The sequence below is a fragment of the Salvelinus namaycush genome, chromosome 42 (genome assembly GCF_016432855.1).
Source record: "Salvelinus namaycush isolate Seneca chromosome 42, SaNama_1.0, whole genome shotgun sequence".
Taxonomy (NCBI): domain Eukaryota; kingdom Metazoa; phylum Chordata; class Actinopteri; order Salmoniformes; family Salmonidae; genus Salvelinus; species Salvelinus namaycush.
The window spans coordinates 12,122,730-12,145,882 of NC_052348.1; the positions used below are offsets into that span (position 1 = coordinate 12,122,730).

At 46.1% G+C, this 23,153-nt stretch overlaps 1 protein-coding gene across 1 annotated transcript in view; it reads left to right on the plus strand.

The window, feature by feature from the left end:
* LOC120034741 (lipopolysaccharide-responsive and beige-like anchor protein) overlaps positions 1 to 23,153 on the plus strand; it is a 244,439-nt gene that overhangs the window by 215,992 nt on the left and 5,294 nt on the right. Inside the window, exons 47-52 of the mRNA XM_038981345.1 lie at positions 416 to 593; positions 1,745 to 1,810; positions 6,936 to 7,091; positions 12,777 to 12,944; positions 20,658 to 20,759; positions 21,030 to 21,226. Of these exons, the coding sequence (XP_038837273.1) occupies positions 416 to 593; positions 1,745 to 1,810; positions 6,936 to 7,091; positions 12,777 to 12,944; positions 20,658 to 20,759; positions 21,030 to 21,226 (867 nt within the window). The remainder of the gene's footprint in view (positions 1 to 415; positions 594 to 1,744; positions 1,811 to 6,935; positions 7,092 to 12,776; positions 12,945 to 20,657; positions 20,760 to 21,029; positions 21,227 to 23,153) is intronic.

Here is a 23,153-nt window from a genome sequence, read left to right on the forward strand (position 1 = left end):
ATTGTCTTTGAGAAATAGTTTTCTTGTGTCTGTTTTTCTTGCCCTGACTTCTAATCGATGTCATCATGTGAATAATGGTACTCTGCTTTTAGTACCTCAGCTTTTCTCCAACTGGCCTCCTTCCCTCTATAGCTTGGCCTCTGAGTGCTGCCACTCCATGCTAGCTTCCCAGCTAACTTTCTCTCTGTCCCTCTCCTCCCTTCCCCCCTCTCTCTCTCTTTCTCTCTCTCGTTTTCACTCTCTTTTCTGCGTGCTGCTGCTGCTCCTGCTGTTCCCTCTTCTCCTCCACTGCTCCATCCCTCGTTCGCTCCTGCTCTTCGTCTGTGGATCTATCCATCCATTGGACTCCTCCTCTCCCTCCTTCCGTCCATCCGTCCGTTGATCTGTCCATCACCACCAGTATGTCCTCCTGCAGAGCCCGTTGATGTTCACGGAGCAGATGCAGCAGGATGTGATCATGGTGTTGAAGTTCCCCAGCAACTCTCCCGTGGCCCACGTGGCCGCCAACACCCAGCCGGGCCTCGCCGCGCCCGCCATCATCACCGTCACCGCCAACCGCCTCTTCGCCGTCAACAAGTGGCACGGCCTGGCCGGTAAGAGGGGGATTGTAGGAAATGGAGTCTAAAGTAGGATTATCTTGTAGAGGTCAGCAGGATTTTAATAATTTTTTACCTTTATTTAACTCGGCAAGTCGGTTAAGAACAAATTCTTGTTTTACAATGACGGCCTACCCCGGCCAAACCCTCCCCTAACCCGGATGACGCTGGGCCAATTGTGCGCCGCCCTATGGCTTGAAATGTACATTTAACCAATTCATTGAAATTCAACTCATATGTAGGATATGAGATTTCAAGGATGTACTATATATAAGTCTGATTTCATGTAGCACGTCAAAGACAGGTACACAAAATAGAGTTTTGGAGCACACAGTTGAGGACTACACATTTGTCCACACAAAGTATCGTATCCAAAGACCTTCAGTCAGTATTTATCTGTGTATCTCAACGAGAGCAGCCAATAGGCTTGTCTCTCATCTTCCCAGGACAGGACGTTGATTTCTGAGACAGTTGAGCGGTCCTCCTAAAAGGCAGGATCAAATGTGACACGTGCACTCTGCCAGCGTTAGGTTTCACTTCCTCATTGATGCATCAAGACCTCACTCCTCATGGTTTATTTATTAAACATCAACCCTGCTGTGGAATAACAGGGAAGGGGATATGGGATGAAGTCTGACGTTATGAAACTCAAAGACAATGAAGATTTGTAGATCTCATTGAGTTTGGAGCATTTTGTTTTGATGAGTGGATTTCATATGATATTGTTTGTGGTTAGATCTTGAATTGTGATATTAGTATTATTTTAACTTGTTTATGGTACAAATCTGTATGATTAGAGGATCAAATGTAAGGATTCACAATATTCTCTTATTAACTTGTTTATGTGTTACTATGTATTATCCGAGTCAATTTGGAGTCAAAGAAAACAGTTTTACAGCTAAATGTAACTCTTTGGTAGAGCGCTCTGGGGGACAATAGGCTTTGAGTGTGGCAAATTACATTTTAGCATCTCCCATATGGAACAGAAGCCAAAGTACTCCACAGGGCCAAATCACTGATATTAAACCCATCCTTCTTTCTGCATCCCACTCATTCCTTCCTCCCACACCTCTCTTTTCCTCTCTCTCTCTCTCTCTCTCTCTTTCTCTCTCTCTCTCTCTCTTTCTCTCTCTTTCTCTCTCTCGCAGGTCATCAAGGCTCCTCTGTGCAGGACCAGCAGTACCAACTGCCCGTGGAAATAGACCCTCTGATAGGTATGCCACGTGTGTGTGTATATGCATGTGTTTGTATGTTGGTGTGTGTGCTCAAACATGTGTGTGTGTGACTCTCTGTCTCTCTGTCTGTGTGTGTCTCTGGGATACATTGTGATGGCCCAAGGCAGTGTCCCTGGCCAGTAGCTTGCTGTTGTTTCACAGCCTCTGCCCACCAACAGCCCCCCCGTCCTCTCATCCCCTGAAATAAATCCTCCACTCTGCTCTCTCCTCTGCTAAACCATTTGCATGCAAATTGGAATGCAATGAGCTGTGGCCTGGACTGGTATTTCATCATCAAGCTCTCCCCCTCTCCTCTATCCCTCTCTCTCTCCCCCTCTCCTCTATCCCTCTCTCTCTCCATCTCTCACTTTCTCTCTCTCTGTCTCTCTCTCTCCCCCTCTCTCACTTTCTCTCTCTCATAGTTTTTCCTACTCTCTCTCTCTGGTTTAATTTGAGCGGGGGAAAGGCTCTATGTCAGTATAAATGAATATGAATGTGGTAATAATGTGTGATTGAGAATGCGCGGCGGGCGGATGTCAGGACAATATGGGCGCCTCTCATCACTCACGACTTGTTGATGAGGAGGCGAGCAGAGGAGCGGAGCATTAGTGATGTATAGGATACACTGTCTGGGAGAGAGTGGTCAGAGACAGAGCTCTAGTGATGTATAGGATACACTGTCTGGGAGAGAGTGGTCAGAGACAGAGCTCTAGTGATGTATAGGATACACTGTCTGGGAGAGAGTGGTCAGAGACAGAGCTCTAGTGATGTATAGGATACACTGTCTGGGAGAGAGTGGTCAGAGGCAGAGCTCTAGTGATGTATAGGATACACTGTCTGGGAGAGAGTGGTCAGAGGCAGAGCTCTAGTGATGTATAGGATACACTGTCTGGGAGAGAGTGGTCAGAGACAGAGCTCTAGTGATGTATAGGATACACTGTCTGGGAGAGAGTGGTCAGAGGCAGAGCTCTAGTGATGTATAGGATACACTGTCTGGGAGAGAGTGGTCAGAGGCAGAGCTCTAGTGATGTATAGGATACACTGTCTGGGAGAGAGTGGTCAGAGACAGAGCTCTAGTGATGTATAGGATACACTGTCTGGGAGAGAGTGGTCAGAGACAGAGCTCTAGTGATGTATAGGATACACTGTCTGGGAGAGAGTGGTCAGAGACAGAGCTCTAGTGATGTATAGGATACACTGTCTGGGAGAGAGTGGTCAGAGGCAGAGCTCTAGTGATGTATAGGATACACTGTCTGGGAGAGAGTGGTCAGAGGCAGAGCTCTAGTGATGTATAGGATACACTGTCTGGGAGAGAGTGGTCAGAGGCAGAGCTCTAGTGATGTATAGGATACACTGTCTGGGAGAGAGTGGTCAGAGACAGAGCTCTAGTGATGTATAGGATACACTGTCTGGGAGAGAGTGGTCAGAGACAGAGCTCTAGTGATGTATAGGATACACTGTCTGGGAGAGAGTGGTCAGAGACAGAGCTCTAGTGATGTATAGGATACACTGTCTGGGAGAGAGTGGTCAGAGGCAGAGCTCTTTCTCTCTCTCCTTTATTGTTCTCTCCTCTCTTGTTTTCTCTCATTCTTCCTCTCTCCGTTGCTCTCTGGTTGTTCTCTTGACCTCTCAAATGTTCTCTCTCCTTTTCTTCACTCCCTCTCTCTGTCTCGTTCTCTCTCTCGTCCAAACACACACATGTTTCCTCTAACGGTTGTCTAGTTAAAATGTCATTCCCACCATCTCATCTCCATCCAGATCCATTTCTCCCCTTTTATGGCCCTCCTTTTTATATACTGTGTGTGTCGTATCAGATCAAGTTGTATTTGTCACATGCTTCGTAAACAACAGGTGTGGACTAACAGTGAAATGTTTACTTACGGGCCCTTCTCAACAATGTAGAGAGAAAGAAAATAGAGAAATAATAGGAAAGTATAACCCGTAATAATAAAAGATACACAATGAGTAGCGATAACCTTGTTCTATACACAGGGTACCAGTACTGAATCGATATGCAGGGTTTGAGGTAATTGAGGTAGATATCTACATATAACTAAGAATCAAGTGACAGATAGTAAACAGTAGCAGCAACGTATGTGATGAGACAAAAAAGTTTGTGCAAAACGGGTCAATGCAGATAGTCTGGGAGGCTATTTGATGAACTATTTAACTAACTAGTTAGCAGTGTTATGGCTTTGGAGTAGAAGCTGTTCAGGGTACTGTTGGTTCCAGACTTGGTGCATCGGTATCACTTGCTGTGCGGTAGCGGACAGAACAGCCTATGACTTGGGTGGTCGGAGACTGACAATTTTTAGGGCCTTCCTCTGACACCATCTGGTATAGAGGTCCTGGATGGCTGGGAGCTCGACCCCAGTGATGTACAGGGCTGTACGCACTACCCTCTGTAGAGCCTTGCGGCCGGATGCCAAGCAGTTGCCATACCAAGCGGTGATGCAGCCAGTCAAGATGCTCTCAATGGTGCAGCTGTATAACGTTTTGAGAATCTGAGGAACCATGCCAAATCTTTTCAGCCTCCTGAGGGGGAAGAGGTGTTGTCGTGCCCCCCCACGACTGTGTTGGTTTGTGTGGACCATGATAGATCCGTAGTGATGTGGACACAGAGGAACCCCCGTCCATGTGAATGGGGGGCGTGCTCGGCCCACCGTTTCCTGTAGTCCACGATCAGCTCCTTGATCTTACTCACGTTGAGGGAGAAGTTGTTGTTCTGGCACCACACTGCTAAGTCTCTGACCGCCTCCCTATAGGCTGTCTGATCGTAGTCTGTGATCAGGCCTACCAATGTTGTGTCGTTGGCAAACTCACCAACTGGGACGGCCCGTCAGGAAGTCCAGGATCCAGGGTTCAGTCCCAGGGTTCTTAGCTTAGTGATGAGCTTGAAGGGCACTATGGTGTTGAACGGTGAGCTGTAGTCAATGAACAGCACTATCACATAGGTGTTCACCTTGTCCAGGTGGGAAAGGGCAGTGTGGAGTGCAATATAGATTGTGTCATCTGTGGATCTGTTGGGGCGGTATGCGAATTGGAGTGGGTCCAGGGTGTCTGGGATGATGGTGTTGATGTGAGCCATGACCAGCCTTTCAAAGCATTTCATGGCTACAGATGTGAGTCCTTTGGGGCGATAGTCATTTATACAGGTTACTATGGTGTTCTTGGGCACAGGGACTATGGTGGTCTTCTTGAAACATGTAGGTATTACAGACTGGGTCAAGGAGCGGTTGAAAATGTCAGTGAAGACACTTGTCAGCTCTGAGTATGCATTCTGGTAATCCGTCTGGCCCTGCGGCCTTGAGTGTTAATTAACCTGTTTAAGGTCTTACTCACATCGGCTAGGGCTCTCATGCATGGTTCAGTGTTGCTTGCCTCTATACACTTATTACTGAAGCCAGTGACTGATGTGGTAAACTCCTACTGGAACACATTCCAGTCTGCGCTAGCGAAACAGGCCTGTAGCTTAGAATCCGCTTCATCGGAACAACTTCCGTATTGAGCGCGTCACTGGTACTTCCTGTTTGAGTTTTTGCTTGTAAGCAAGAATCAGGAGGATAGAGTTATGGTCAGATCTGCCAAATGGAGGGCGAGGGAAAGCTTTGTATGCGTTTCCGTGTGGGGAGTAAAGGGGATGTAGGGTTTTTTCGCCTCTAGTTGCACACGTGAACACGGGCACTTTCATAGATGTTCATGCATATGTCTGAGGCCATTCAACCATTTTTGAAGAAAACAAAAAGTCCCTCTACTTTTAAAAATGTTTTTTGTCACACTCGGAATGCACGACTGATTCTATCTCTGCAACTCACTCACAGCTCTGTTTTGTCATTTTTCAGCACCAGCCCACGCTCCACATCACATGTATAATGCGTGTGGTGAGGGGATATTTTCTTAACGTGTCATTTCTGTATTTATACTTCTCACATTCCACAAGGAGCTTCAGTGTAAACACACTAAATTGTATTTGACTGGCGGGGCGGCCGTGGCGGGGGGAAATGTTGATAATTGGTTGAAATATTCGTCAGACATGGCGTGCTGGTCTCTGTCAGGGATGCCTGGGCCGGACCCACACCTGTTCATCTTGAGTTAGAGCAGGAGAGAGAGAAGAGAGAAGAGAGAAAGGGAGGATAAAGTTACAGAAGTCTAGAACCTAATGTGCCTGTTTGTTCCCTGGACACAGATTAAGTCTAGTCCAGGACTAAGAAATATTTTTAATGGAGATTCTGATAATGATTTAGGATTCGACTTAATCTTTGTCCGGGAAACTGGCGCAGCATATCTTAATATCTTACCCACTACAAAGCACTTCATGATAGATGGCTACGTCTGCAAGGCCAAGGAAATGCATCAGTCCAAAACAGACATGGCCTTTGTTTTAGTCTGTTATTTCTTTTGTCTTTTCTCTCTCTCTCTCTCACCCAGTCACTCACACACACACACACACACACAAACCTCCAACTCAGCGATAAGGGGCCAAAGTGGATTTAATTTATGTTGTCCTGACTATGCGTGGCTCCTCTCCTCTTCTTAGCTATTGGAAGTCTCTTCTCCTTCTGGGGAGAGAGAGAATATGCACGCTCATCGTTACTCAAACTCTTAGGCCCAGTGGAAAATGTGAAACCCTTGTAAACGCCACGTCCTAGATGTTTTATGTATTCCCTCACAAATCAAAATGGTGCTGCTGCCGTGGCGACGAACATGCGTAAACGCCATGCGTGACAAATGTCGTAGTTGGTAGCTCCAGTAATGGTCGGATGTCTTTGTGAAAACGATTAACGCGGCGATATCGTAAAGGAAAACAATCAGATTTTATATAATACGTTTTTCCTCAGACTTACATGCTTTACTTAATGAATTACTGTGCAACATCTCAGTATGTATTTCTCTCCCTCTTCCTCACCTACCTCTCTCTCCCTCCCCATCCCCCTCCCGCTCGCCCCCTCCCTCCCCATCTCCCTCCCGCTCGCCCCCCTCCCTCCCCATCTCCCTCCCGCTCGCCCCCTCCCTCCCCATCTCCCTCCCGCTCGCCCCCTCCCTCCCCATCTCCCTCCCTCTCTCCCTCCTTCTCCTCCCTCCTTCTCCTCCCCCCTCATCCTTCCACCTCCCTCCTCCTCTCCAGCCAGTAACGTGGGGACCCACCGTCGTCAGATCACAGACCTGTTGGACCAGAGCATTCACATCCACTCTCAGTGTTTCATCATCACCGCAGACAACCGCTTCATCCTGCTCTGTGGCTTCTGGGACAAGAGCTTCCGCGTCTATTCCACTGACTCAGGTACAGCCTTTACAAATTTGCTCTACCGAGTTCTATATAGGCAACTGACCAAGGTACAACCTTTGTAGAGTGACTTCAGAGTCCTATTCACTCCACTGACTCTGGTACTGCCCTTATGCATCTGTTCATTAAGACTTCGATATAGTAATCTGACCCAGGTACAGTCTTTATACTTATTGCCCCTACAGATTCTTATTATCTTCTCTGACTCAGGTACAGCCCTTACAACATAGATCCATATGATCACTGTGTATATCACTGACTCAGAATCAGTACTTATTCTAGAGTCTAGAGCAACTTCAGAGTCTCATTATTCACTCCCCTTCTCCCCATCAGAGCCCCGTGTTCTCAACTGATTCAGCCTTCACTACACAGCTCCATCTGAGCCCTGTGTGCTTCACTGACTCAGCCTTCACTACACAGCTCCATCTGAGCCCTGTGTGCTTCACTGACTCAGCCTTCACTACACAGCTCCATCTGAGCCCTGTGTGCTTCACTGACTCAGCCTTGTGTCCTATTAACTTCACCATTCATTTCACAGCCCCTAATCATCGGCCCTTCCACAAGACACCTAATCCATCAGGTACAGCCTTTATAGTAGGTGTAGATATAGCCCCTTTAGAGCCCTGTTTACTGTACTGACCCAGGTACAGCCTTTATAGTAGGTGTAGATATAGCCCCATTAGAGTCACGTTTACTGTAATGACCCAGGTACAGCCTTTATAATAAGCATAGGTATATAAGCATAGTAATAGCCTCTATCCTCCAGCTCCATACGCCTCTGTCTCCCCGCTACGTCTCTGTCTCCCCGCTACGTCTCTGTCTCCCCGCTACGTCTCTGTCTCCCGGCTACGTCTCTGTCTCCCGGCTACGTCTCTGTCTCCCGGCTACGTCTCTGTCTCCCGGCTACGTCTCTGTCTCCCGGGTACGTCTCTGTCTCCCGGCTACATCTCTGTCTCCCGGCCACGTCTCTGTCTCCCGGCCACGTCTCTGTCTCCCGGCCACGTCTCTGTCTCCCGGCCACGTCTCTGTCTCCCGGCCACGTCTCTGTCTCCCGGCCACGTCTCTGTCTCCCGGCCACGTCTCTGTCTCCCGGCCACGTCTCTGTCTCCCGGCCACGTCTCTGTCTCCCGGCCACGTCTCTATATATTCTATATGTCCCGGCTCCGTCTCTATATATCCCGGCTACGTCTCTATATGTCCCGGCTACGTCTCTATATATCCCGGCTACGTCTCTATATATCCCGGCTCCGTCTCTATATATCCCGGTTACGTCTCTATATATCCCGGCTCCGTCTCTATATATCCCGGCTCCGTCTCTATATATCCCGGCTACGTCTCTATATATCCCGGCTACGTTTCTATATGTCCCGGCTCCGTCTCTATATATCCCGGTTACGTCTCTATATATCCCGGCTACGTCTCTATATATCCCGGCTACGTCTCTATATATCCCGGCTACGTCTCTATATATTCCGGCTACGTCTCTATATATTCTATATGTCCCGGCTACGTCTCTATATATTCTATATGTCCCGGCTACGTCTCTATATATTCTATATGTCCCGGCTACGTCTCTATATATCCCGGCTGTGTCTCTATATATTCTATATGTCCCGGCTACGTCTCTATATATTCTATATGTCCCGGCTACGTCTCTATATATTCTATATGTCCCGGCTACGTCTCTATATATCCCGGCTACGTCTCTATATGTCCCGGCTCCGTCTCTATATGTCCCGGCTACGTCTCTATATATCCCGGCTACGTCTCTATATATCCCGGCTACGTCTCTATATATCCCGGCTACGTCTCTATATATCCCGGCTAGGTCTCTATATATCCCGGCTAGGTCTCTATATATCCCGGCTACGTCTCTATATATCCCGGCTACGTCTCTATATATCCCGGCTACGTGTCTATATGTCCCGGCTACGTCTCTATATGTCCCGGCTCCGTCTCTATATATCCCGGCTACGTCTCTATATATCCCGGCTGTGTCTCTATATGTTCCGGCTACGTCTCTATATGTCCCGGCTACGTCTCTATATGTCCCGGCTACGTCTCTATATATCCCGGCTGTGTCTCTATATGTCCCGGCTACGTCTCTATATATCCCGGCTACGTCTCTATATATCCCGGCTACGTCTCTATATATCCCGGCTACGTGTCTATATGTCCCGGCTACGTCTCTATATATCCCGGCTCCGTCTCTATATGTCCCGGCTCCGTCTCTATATATCCCGGCTCCGTCTCTATATATCCCGGCTCCGTCTCTATATGTCCCGGCTCCGTCTCTATATATCCCGGCTACGTCTCTATATATCCCGGCTACGTCTCTATATGTCCCGGCTCCGTCTCTATATGTCCCGGCTCCGTCTCTATATATCCCGGCTACGTCTCTATATATCCCGGCTCCGTCTCTATATGTCCCGGCTCCGTCTCTATATGTCCCGGCTCCGTTTCTATATGTCCCGGCTCCGTCTCTATATGTCCCGGCTACGTGTCTATATGTCCCGGCTCCGTCTCTATATATCCCGGCTCCGTCTCTATATGTCCCGGCTCCGTCTCTATATATCCCGGCTACGTCTCTATATATCCCGGCTGTGTCTCTATATATCCCGGCTACGTCTCTATATGTCCCGGCTCCGTCTCTATATGTCCCGGCTACGTCTCTATATATCCCGGCTGTGTCTCTATATATTCTATATGTCCCGGCTACGTCTCTATATGTCCCGGCTACGTCTCTATATGTCCCGACTACGTCTCTATATGTCCCGGCTACGTCTCTATATGTCCCGGCTACGTCTCTATATATCCCGGCTGTGTCTCTATATATTCTATATGTCCCGGCTCCGTCTCTATATGTCCCGGCTACGTCTCTATATATCCCGGCTACGTCTCTATATATCCCGGCTCCGTCTCTATATATCCCGCCTCCGTCTCTATATATCCCGGCTCCGTCTCTATATATCCCGGCTCCGTCTCTATATGTCCCAGCTCCGTCTCTATATGTCCCGGCTACGTCTCTATATATCCCTGCCACATCTCTATATATCCCGGCCACGTCTCTATATATCCCGGCCACGCCTCTATATATCCCGGCTACGTCTCTATATATCCCGGCCACGTCTCTATATATCCCGGCTCCGTCTCTATATATCCCGGCTCCGTCTCTATATATCCCGGCTCCGTCTCTATATATCCCGGCTCTGTCTCTATATATCCCGGCCACGTCTCTATATATCCCGGCCACGTCTCTATATATCCCGGCCACGTCTCTATATATCCCGGCTACGTCTCTATATATCCCGGCTACGTCTCTATATATTCTATATGTCCCGGCTACGTCTCTATATATCCTGGCTACGTCTCTATATATCCCGGCTACGTCTCTATATATCCTGGCTACGTCTCTATATGTCCCGGCTACGTCTCTATATATCCTGGCTACGTCTCTATGTATTCTATATGTCCCGGCTACGTCTCTATATATCCTGGCTACGTCTCTATATATTCTATATGTCCCGGCTACGTCTCTATATATTCTATATATCCCGGCCACGTCTCTATATATCCCGGCCACGTCTCTATATATCCCGGCTACGTCTCTAAATATCCCGGCTACGTCTCTATATTTCCCGGCTCCGTCTCTATATATCCCGGTTACGTCTCTATATGTCCCGGCTACGTCTCTATATATCCCGGCTACGTCTCTATATATCCCGGCTCCGTCTCTATATATCCCGGCTCCGTCTCTATATATCCCGGCTCCGTCTCTATATATCCCGGCTCCGACTCTATATATCCCGGCTACGTCTCTATATATCCCGGCTACGTCTCTATATATCCCGGCTACGTCTCTATATATCCCGGATCCGTCTCTATATATCCCGGCTACGTCTCTATATATCCCGGCTACGTCTCTATATATCCCGGCTACGTCTCTATATATCCCGGCTACGTCTCTATATATCCCGGATCCGTCTCTATATATCCCGGCTACGTCTCTATATATCCCGGCTACGTCTCTATATATCCCGGCTCTCATCTACAACCCCATTCAGAACCACTCTGGAGATCTACAAAAGGCCTGTGATTCAATTTTGAAAGGCAGAAGCTCTCTATCTCTCCATCTCCTGTAAAGGGGGTAGAGAAGGAGGGAAAGAGGGGCGGGGAAGAGAGAGACCATTGTGTGTCTGTCTCAGGGGTGTGCGACCGGAACACGAACATGGTTTTAATCTTACACGGGTTCAACAGCTGCTGTCCCGCTCCCCGTAGCCCCCCGGGTTAAAGAATAGGACTGATTTGATCAATTTACAACACTTGATTTGGAAACAGCGACACTCTCCTCCCTCTCCAGCTTGCTCATAGTGCCCTGTTGATTGAATGTAATCTGAAATTGAAGTGAGTGGGGGTTATTTAAAGGGATAGTTCTCCCAAATGACATATTGGTTTCCTTACCCTGTAAGCGGTCTATGGACAAGGTATAACAGCAATCCATACTTATGTTTTAGCATTTGTGGCACAAATACCATTCATCCATGGGACTGATATTAGCATTGTTTCGCCTCAGTTCAAATCATCTACAAGTGACTTTGTTGAGCTTCACAATCAATTTGAGATACTTTTTTAGATACTTAAAACCTGTAACATCCACGTGTTAGAATGAAGTCTTAGATTTGGCATAGTTCCAGCTCTGTGCAGAAATTAATCCATAATTGGGAGTCTATAATTATTTTATAGTGTATATATGAACTGTCAGACATTTTTAATATTACATAGCTATGATGTCTTGGTTAACTGTGTCTGTAAGAAGCTGAGCCAGACTGCGCACATGGACACACACACTACAATTATCCCTCTCTTTATCCAGATAAAAGGTAATTATGAAACAGACAGTGAAGCTGACACCCAGACAGAAATGCACCCTGGGTTACAGAACAGTGAAGTGTGTTTGCAATACTAGATAAATATTCACTGACTGACTGTAGAGGTCACAGTATGACGAGGGTAATGCCTGTTAGACAGCCATGGTGCTGTTACTATGGGCCTGCAATCTGACAGCAATTACACACGTGCACACGTGCACACACAAACACCAAGAGAAAATATTTACACTTGTGTGAAGATCAGTGTGAGGCTGTGAGCTCATCTGGAAGGTGTAGAATAGTTAAGACAGCAGGCGCATGCAACAAGACAGCAGGCACATGCAACAACTCTGTATATTAATGGTTCAGAGAGTGTGTTTTTTGCTCAGCGCATTTGTTTGCAAGTAGATGGTTTATATGATGGAATATTGAGACATTTTATGTTACTGACAGATGTTATATACATGTTATTTTAGAATGTTTGCCATTAGTGTTGTTGCTGTAATACTACTGTAAATTGTGTTGCTTGTATGTCAAGTGCCTAATACAGTACATCAAGTACTGTAAAATAGATTTCTACTGTATTTTAGTATTTCATAACTAGAATAAAAATCAGAGAGCTGTGGCTCATATTGTGTGTGTGTGTGTGTGTGTGTGTGTGTGTGTGTGTGTGTGTGTGTGTGTGTGTGTGTGTGTGTGTGTGTGTGTGTGTGTGTGTGTGTGTGTGTGTGTGTGTGTGTGTGTGTGTGTGTGTGTGTGTGTGTGTGTGTGTGTGTGTGTGTGTGTGTGTGTGTGTGTGTGTGTGTGTTTCCAGGGAAGCTGACCCAGATAGTGTTTGGTCACCGTGATGTGGTGACGTGTCTGGCCAGGTCTGAGTCGTACATCGGAGGGGACTGCTACGTCCTGTCAGGCTCCAGAGACGCCACGTTACTGCTCTGGTACTGGAACGGAAAACACAGCAGCATCGGAGAGAACCCAGGAAGTAAGTACACTTCTTATGCTAGGGGGAAAAATCCTACAGTAACACGAAGAGTAAGTCTGCGTTTACACAGGCAGCCCAATTCTGATTATTTTCTCTCTCACTAATTGGTCTTTTGACCAACCAGATCAGCTCTTTTGCCAATAATTGGTCAAACAATCAGAATAGGGCTGCCTGTGTAAACTACCACACTGTCGCCCAGAACCCTCTCTCTCAGAGACAGGTCTGATTGTATTTACGGCCCCAGTCTGTAAAGTAACAGCTAGTTTCATCTGACCACACTAGGTCTCCAACACACAGATTGGATTTCAGGGAACTGACTGTGGTCAAGAAATGGGCTCTCGCTCTATAGTGTGTTAGAGAGAAAGTTAGTGTGTGTGTGAGAGAACGTTAGTATGTGTGTGCGCACATGTGTGTGTATTGTCCCTCCATGTGTGTGTGAGTGAAAGTGAGAGTCCGAGGACCACTTAGAGACGGTAAATGTGACGTGGGGGTCGCTGGTCACATGGAAGCCTTCCATCTGATGCGGGGTTAGAACAGTCATGAGAAGTGCAAAACGTTACCGTTGGGGGCCGCCCCTTACAGCCCTTACTCTTACCATGATATATGACACGGACCGTGATGATCAAAGGGCTAAACACACAGCACAGAGCAGTGAGAGTCACTGCCTCCATGGTACTAATTTGGCTGGCTTAGAGACCCTTACATCCTGTTAAGTGCTCTGCTACAAATGGACTGCAATTTATGACAAATTGTGATTTGGTTAATAAGACACATCGGTTGTTGATCTGGAACACGGAACGTTAGATGATAGCGTGTCACTGACCTCATCTGGTGTTTTGGATGTCGCAGTCTTTCCCACCATAAGTGGAATTTACCAAGAGGTTTTTCTAAAACTAAAATAAACCAAAAGTACGGTACAGGTCTATGGTACAGGTCTATGGTACAGGTCTATGGTACAGGTCTATGGTACAGGTCTATGGTACAGGTCTATGGTACAGGTCTACGGTACAGGTCTACGGGAAGGTGGGCATGTTGCTTAAGTTACAAAATACAGACTTTTGATTTTGGCTGCTATTTTACAGATTTTGGCTGCTATTTTGTGATTTAGCAGTCGAGGTATTCCTTGTTTCCGAGGTGTAAATTACCATTGACCCGCATATTCGGTTAATTCTAAATGATATAAATAATTAGATGTATAATATATTACCATATGAGGTTATTCCTTCACACATGGATGATTACATCACTCTGAGTACAATCAGTAGAAATGTACATTTCATTAATAAAATATGCATACTGTGGGCTGTGTTCATTTATACCAAATAGATCAAACAAGAAAAGATAATTACATTCTACATACGTTATATGATGTGTGTGCCTTATAAATCCCCAATTCCACATCGGCTACCCGTGACTTTAAGGTTGGCAGATTTGATTGAATGGGGCAGTTGGCATAGGAGTAGGGTATCTATGTCGATATTTTGCCAGTTTGCATGGTGTACAGTCTAGTAGTGAATCTAGCATGTGTGTTTGTATAAAGTGTGTGTGTGTACAGAGCCTTCAGAAAGTATTCATACCTCTTGACTTATTCCACATTTTGTTGTTACAGCCTGAATTCAAAATGGATTAAATATATATTTTTTTCTCTTACCCATCTACACTCAATACCCCATAATGACAAATAGAAAACATGATTTTAGAAATGTTACCAAAGTTATTGAAAATGAAATACAGAAATATCTCATTTACATAAGTATTCACACCCCTGAGTCAATACTTTGTAGAAGCAGTCTTTCTGGGTAAGTCTCAAAGAGCTTTCCACACCTGGATTGTACAACACTTGCCCATTATTCTTTTAAAAATTCTTCAAGCTCTTGTCAAATTGGTTGTCGATCATTGCTAGACAACCATTTTCAGGTCTTGCCGTATATTTTCAAATAGATTTAAGTCCAAACCGTAACTCGGCCTCTCCGGAACATACAATGTCGTCTTGGTAAACAACTCCAGCGTAAATTTGGCCTTGTGTTTTAGGTTGTTGTCCTGCTGAAAGGTGAATTAATCTATCCAGTGTCTGGTGGACAGCAGACTGAACCATGTTTTCATCTAGGGTTTTGCCTGTGCTTAGCTCCATTCAGTTTAGTTTTATCCTGAAACTCCCCAGTCCTTAACGATTACAAGCATACCCATAACATGATGCAGCCACCACTATGCTTGAAAATAAGGAGAGTTGTACTCAGTAATGTGTTGTATTAGATTTGCCCCAAACATAATACGTTGTATTCAGGACAACAAGTTCATTTGCTTTGTCACATTTTTTGCAGTATTACTTTAGTGCCTTGTTGCAAACAGGATGCATGTTTTAGAATATTTGTATTCTGTACAGGCATCCTTATTTTCCCTCTGTCAATTAGGTCACCATGCTCGAATGGATATTCAATGTATTTTAAATCAAATAAAAAAGTTTTACCTACCATTAGTAGGTGCCTTTATTTGCGAGGCATTGGAAAACCTTTCGGGTCTTTGTGGTTGAATCGGTGTTTGAAATTCACTGCTCGACTGGGGGACCTTACAGATAATTGTATGTGTGGGGAACAGAGATCGGGTAGTCATTTAAAAATTATGTTAAACACTAAGTCCATGCAACTTATTGTGACTTTTTAATCATTTCTACTACTGAACTAATTTAGGCTTGCCATAACAAAGGGCTTGAATACTTATTGACTCAAGACATTTCAGCTTTTCATTTGTAAAAATGTTGATTAACATAATTCCACTTTGACATCATGGGGTATTGTGTGTTGACCAGTGACACATTTTTTTAGAATTTGATAATTTTTTTATTCAGTCTATAACTCAACAAAATGTGGAAAAGGTCAAGCAGTGTAAATACATTTCTGAAGGCCCTGTATCTGTGCATCTGTTATTCTTTGGCCAGCCTGCGTTGTGTACAGAGTAGTTTGTGTGAATCAAGTGTGTCTCTGTCTGTCTCTGTCTCTCTGTCTGTTTCTCTGTCTGTTTTTCTGTCTGTCTGTCTCTGTCTGTCTCTTTGTCTGTTTCTCTGTCTGTTTCTCTGTCGGTTTCTCTGTCGGTTTCTCTGTCGGTTTCTCTGTCGGTTTCTCTGTCTGTCTGTCTCTGTCTGTTTTTCTGTCTGTCTCTCTGTCTGTTTCTCTCTCTGTCTCTCTGTCTGTTTCTGTCTGTCTGTCTGTCTGTCTGTCTGTCTGTCTGTGTCTGTCTGTGTCTCTGTCTGTGTCTGTGTCTGTCTGTCCTGTCTGTCTGTCGGTCTGTCCTGTCTGTCGGTCTGTCTGTCTGTCGGTCTGTCTGTCTGTCGGTCTCTCTGTCGGTCTCTCTGTCGGTCTCTCTTGTCTCTGTGTCGGTCTCTGAGTGTTTGTACATATGTGTGTGTGCATCTGTTATTCTCCAGCCTGCCAGAGTCTGCATGGTGCAGCAGTGAGTCTTAGCAGCAGTACTTTAATCAGTCCGGCCCACCACCACAATATGATGCTTCATTGCTCTAGACCGCATCGGGGTCTGCTAACCATAGGGCACGAACGAACACACACACACACACACACACTCACACCAGAGATTCCTTTATTCTCCCGCCAAAACACATTGCTTTCAAGTTCAGCCCCCAAACACACACGCGCACACACACACACACACACACACAGACACACACGCTAGTTCTCTGTGCCAATGTGTCTGCAGTATCCAAATTGTACATTTGCACACACACACACATCTACACAATCAGTGCCTGATCCGTACACTCTTCTCTGTGTGAGTGAAGAGCAGTAGAGAGCATGCACAGTGGGAGGGGATTCTGCAGACTATACTGACCTCTGGTGGCTCAACGGTAGAACACACAGGTTTATGTGTCGCCCCCCCACATTTAAAACCATGACTTTTTAATAAAGATACATTTAGGAAGTAGCCTCTAGATAGTCATTCAGTGAACAACAGCTGAAATTATGTATTCTTTCTCTCTAAGCATTTCTCATACACACACACACACACATTTATCTTTCCCCAGGTAAATTACCCTTCTCAGTACACACACACACACACACACACACACACACACACACACACACACACACACACACACACACACACACACACACACACACACACACACACACACACACACACACACACACACACGTATCTTTCCCCAGGTAAATGATACCCTTCTCAGTACACACACACACACACACATTTCTCTTTCCCCAGATAAGTGATACCCTTTTCAGTCTACACACACACACACACACACACGTTAGCAGTGTTGTTTTTATGTATTATATTGTAATCAGATGTCTGCCTAATGCAAACCAAATGGTGGCGAGCAGCTCAAAAGGTTAAACGATACACCAATATATCAGTTTTATTGATCTTCCACGGGCAAAATCCGACATCACGCTTTAATCCTCGCCGTTGTAGGGCATAAATCAGCGTTTCTGACGTTTAGGATGTTTGACAGTTAACTTAATGAAATCTATACATGGAGAGATCATGACCTGTTGGTCTGGTGTGGCCACAGTGTCAGCATGGTGGAACGTAGTTGGAAAGTCGTCAGGGTGCCTGCCTGGGCCTTTAAAAGCCGTTAAAATATTTCACTGAAATGAACATAAAGGGCTTGTCCATCATACCAGGAGCCTTTTTACTTTACAGGGGAGGTCAGTGGAGGTACAGAACTTTCTGCACTTTACTGTGTTTAGGGTTACTAACCACCAAGCTGAAGGCAGTTAGTGTATCGGAGGAGTCTGCACTAATGAAAGATTTACACACGTTGTGTTTTTACTCTGGGAAGTTCAGGAGTCAGTCATTTATGTGTATTGAGTTAAACTAAACCAACGTCTAGTTCAATTGCAGAGTGAAGTTGTTAAATGTGTAGTCAAAATACTCAAATTTATACCAATGCTTGTTGATTTTCACAATGGCTATATATTGGGGAAAGGGCTAGTGAAAGAGGCACATCAATGGTGAACATAGTCAGCTATGTCCTAGGTATGTTCTCTACAACATCAATGGTTAACATAGTCAGCTATCTCCTAGGTATGTTCTCTACAACATCAATGGTTAACATAGTCAGCTATCTCCTAGGTATGTTCTCTACAACATCAATGGTGAACATAGTCAGCTATCTCCTAGGTATGTTCTCTACAACATCAATGGTTAACATAGTCAGCTATCTCCTAGGTATGTTCTCTACAACATCAATGGTGAACATAGTCAGCTATCTCCTAGGTATGTTCTCTACAACATCAATGGTTAACATAGTCAGCTATCTCCTAGGTATGTTCTCTACAACATCAATGGTGAACATAGTCAGCTATCTCTTAGGTATGTTCTCTACAACATCAATGGTGAACATAGTCAGCTATCTCCTAGGTATGTTCTCTACAACATCAATGGTGAACATTGTCAGCTATCTCCTAGGTATGTTCTCTACAACATCAATGGTGAACATAGTCAGCTATCTCCTAGGTATGTTCTCTACAACATCAATGGTGAACATAGTCAGCTATCTCCTAGGTATGTTCTCTACAACATCAATGGTGAACATTGTCAGCTATCTCCTAGGTATGTTCTCTACAACATCAATGGTGAACATTGTCAGCTATCTCCTAGGTATGTTCTCTACAACATCAATGGTGAACATAGTCAGCTATCTCCTAGGTATGTTCTCTACAACATCAATGGTGAACATAGTCAGCTATCTCCTAGGTATGTTCTCTACAACATCAATGGTGAACATAGTCAGCTATCTCTTAGGTATGTTCTCTACAACATCAATGGTGAACATAGTCAGCTATCTCCTAGGTATGTTCTCTACAACATCACTCCTTAGAATGTGTCCAATCCTCAAGGCTCAGCAAAGTAACAGCATATTATATAGGTGGCTCCCATGTAAAACAATTCGGTATTTAACAACCATGTCCATTCTAGCTTTTCCATTTCTATGACTTCCTTCTTGAAGTGCTGTCTGTCGGTCTGTCTGCTGCTGTAGTTGAACTTGACCCTGTCCTCTCCTCTGTTTGAGAAGACCCAGGGCACCGTGCGAGACGTGGCGTTGAGACGCCCTCTGTCTGATAGTGAACTCCTAATGAACTGCAGTGTGGGACTGACTGTGGTACAGTGCTTTAGCAGCTTTACTATGACCTCTGACCTCTCACCCCACATCAAAGGGAGCAGGGGTCAGCTGGGACCCCCTGTTAAACACCAATATTATCAGTGCAGCAACCTGGCTCCTGTAAAGCACCACAAAGTGTCAGGCAGACTTTACCATCCCTCAGAGAGAGAGAGGGAGGGAGGGAGGGGATAGATGGCGGGAGGCAGGGGATAGAGGGAGGGAGGGGATAGAGGGAGGGAGGGAGGGAGGAGGGGATAGAGGGAGGGAGGGAGGGGATAGAGGGAGGGAGGGAGGGGATAGAGGGAGGGAGGAGGGAGGAGGGGATAGAGGGAGGGAGGGAGGGGATAGAGGGAGGGGATAGAGGGAGGGAGGAGGGGATAGAGGGAGGGAGGAGGGGATAGAGGGAGGGAGGGGATAGAGGGAGGGGATAGAGAGAGGGAGGGAGGGGATAGAGGGAGGGAGGGAGGGGATAGAGAGAGAGAGGGAGGGGATAGAGGGAGGGAGGGAGGGGATAGAGGGAGGGAGGGAGGGAGGGGATAGAGAGAGGGAGGGAGGGAGGGGATAGAGGGAGGGAGGAGGGAGGAAGGGTTAGAGGGAGGGGGGAAGGTATAGAGGGAGGGAGGAAGGAAGGGATAGAGGGAGGAAGGGTGAGAGGGGGGGGTAAGGTTGGACTCTTTCTTCTCTGCCTACTCTGCAGTGAATGTCCATTGGCTGTATTTACTTAACACGTTTCATCACTGACTGATGTAGTGGTCAACATTGTGGTATATCCAACAGTGGGCAGTACCAGTATTGGCAGGACAGGTGTTGATTGGTTAGAGTTAACCCAGGGCAGAACTCTTGTTTGGGCTCTTGTCTCTGACGGCTCAGCCCAACGCAAGTGAATGATGGGCTGTTCTTTTTGGCACATCTCTCTCTCTTCTCTTCTCCTCGTCTCCTAAAGGACGGTGTCAGAGCCCAGTCTCTTGTCTGGAGGCATCTGGAGTTGGTTAGGCTCTTCTGGGGGAGTACAGTGTATTAAAGGAAGAGGGAGACTGTTAGTGACAAGTGTTGGAGAGAGAGAGAGTGGAGATGCTATCGCTGGATGAGTCCTGTCTGTTTGCTGAGAGGGGTGGGGGTGAGTTGGGAGTGTGTGTTTTGGTCTGGGTCTCTGATGAAGAATAATTATTCTAGAATAGATGGCAGCTACTATGCTCTAGTTCCAGTGATGGTCAGAGTCCACCACATAGCCACCCACTCTTAAATAAGGACCAATTCTCACAACCACCCACACCTAATAGCTAAAACCACTGACCGTTATGATGAGAGCTCGTCAGAATCACTCTGCATTGTTTTATAGCCGGAGCACATACTCTGACAATATGTTGCCATTCGTTTCTGAATTCTCATTTCTATGTGGTGAAATGCATGACCATAAAGTGGGTCTTCCACTTTGAATATACCAAGCATCACATTCTGAGGCATTATGACTTATAGGGAAATGATTGTGTGGATTTACCGCCCTCTAGTGGCTGTAAAATGAACATGCCCACACCTGATTTCCATTGGCTAGCGTGCGTTTGTGTGTTTTTCCCCAGCTGAGTTTGTGACGCCCAGAGCCATCCTGACGGGTCATGACTGTGAGGTGACCTGCGCCAGTGTGTGTGCCGAGCTGGGACTGGTCATCAGTGGCTGCAGAGGTGAGTGTGTGTGTGGATCAACCGAGGCCTCTTGCTATAGACTGGGTTCAAAGTAACTTAGATCTTGGTCACACTGACGATATGAATGTCAGAACAGTGAACACTTTCATACTGAACAACCTCATACTGTCAATGTAGACAGGTCTGTAAGTCGCTTTGGATTTAAAAGAAGAAATGACCATGTTATAATGTCATTATGATGATAAACCCGTGAGTGAATCAGTGGAAATCAGAGCCTGGTTAGTAACTTCTATGTTCCTCCACTCACAGAGGGCCCGTGTCTGATCCATTCCATGAATGGGGACCTGCTGCGGACCCTGGAGGGCCCGGGGGGCTGCGTGGAACCCCGTCTCATCCAGTCCTCTACAGAGGGCCACGCCGTGGTCTACTACAACAAGGGACACTTCTGCTTCTTCTCCATCAACGGAAAGCTGCTGGGACACATGGAGGTGGAGGAGAACATCAGGGTAAAGGAACCCACTGATATAGAGGGACAAAGTCATTTCATTAAGCTTTTAACGGTTTTAATGTTTTGTTGGAAAGCCTAGTGTATACACGTTTTGACCTTCAAGTTCAAAGTAAGGTGCTTATTTCTAGAGTGGGCTGCCTCTCTCTGTTCTATTCTACTGGTCTGGGAAAGTTTCTGTGCTTCATCATGCCAGTGGTCTGCTCTCTGATTTAAAGGACAGCTCCGTGGTCTGAGGCCTGTCTGCCTCCATGCATACACATCTACAAACCCCTCACGCACACACACATGCGCGCACACACACACTTCTAGCCTAGGAAGTACCAGGTCAAAGGCTCTTTACTTCCATTTCTCCTCCAACCTCTCCTCTCCTCCAGTCCAGACAAGTCTCTTTGATCCTGGGCTCCCGTGTCGAGTCCTATCAGGTCTTAGTGCTGGTTCAACATGGCAGGAGGGCGGACATTCTCCCAGTCCTAGCCCCATTAACAACCCTCAGGCACCACACGACACATTCCCGCATTTCACATTTCCTGCCTCACGGCTACGGTGTCACAAAATGGCCGCCGCTCTTTGGCCAGTTTCCCTTTCCCCCTGTTTCCGATGGGCCTGGGAAATGTAACCCAGTCTCTCATAGGCACACCTGCTTCCCATTTGAGCCAGCTGTACTCTGCCCCTGTCACCCAGTCACAGTCATAGTCACAGCCATAGCACCAGGACCTAGACTGATTACTGAGCTATGTACATACATACACCCCCCCATTTGTTTCCAATAAGCAGACTGGATCAGAATTCATTGGCAGAGCAAGTCTGGTACTGAGTTGGTGTTGACATGCTGCTGAATAGGATATGTTATTACATGGATAACCTTAGAAGTTTAGAATGATTTTCTACTGTAATGTTTCAGATTCTACTGAAGATCAGGTTGGTGAGATCCAGATCAAATGATCCTCCAAATAGCTGTTATGAAGATTAGTTTTCCGATTTTATCCACCGCTATTTTGTTACCTACAACAGTTTTGCCAATAGTGTAACCAGCCTCCTTTTCTCATGTATATAAACTGTTAGTCTTTATTTATCAGATCCACAATGACTCTCTGATAGACAGTTAGTTGCTGTCTTATCCAACACAGTTTTAGGTTTTGCCAGGTCCCCGTAGTGTACTCCCCAGCCCGTTCTTTTCATGTACATAAACCGTTAGCCATTCCTGGGCCGTTTTGCGTCTCTCCTCTGCTGTGCGTTGTAAATTCCTGCCACGTCAGACAGAATCAGGGCAGTCTTAACATCTCAGGGTAGCTCTGTGAGAGCAGCGGCCCCCCTCGTCTCAGTATGAGGCCTGGACGTGGCGTTTAATGCACTGCACTAGACACCAGTATCAATCTTCAGCTAGCGCTGCGTCCCACCACACAGCAGGACTCCGGGATAAATAAATGTTTGTCCTGGCCCAAGGTGTCCCCTTACACAGTGTCTGGGACAAGACTACTGTGTGTGTGTGTGTGTGTGTGTGTGTGTGTGTGTGTGTGTGTGTGTGTGTACATTTTTGTGTGTGTTGTTGCACAATTGCTTATGTGTGCATCTAGCATGAATGTCACTGTGTGTGTGTGACTGGGTATGTTAATAAGTGGAGCTTATTTTTGTATTGGTATTTATTATGGATCCCCATTAGGTCCTGCTAAACAAATGAAAAATAATATAAAACAGTTCATGTAATATTATTACACCACTACATATCTAATATATGTGTGTAGAGTGAGGGTTCTGGCGTGTGTGTGTGTGTGTCTCCTCATAGTCCGTGTTGTTCCATAAGGTGTAGTTTTATCAGTTTTAAAAAAATCAGATTTGACTGCTTGCATGAGTTACTTGATGTGGAATAGAGTTCCATGTAGTCATGGCTCTGTGTAGTACTGTGTGTTTTCCTGAGTTCGTTCTGG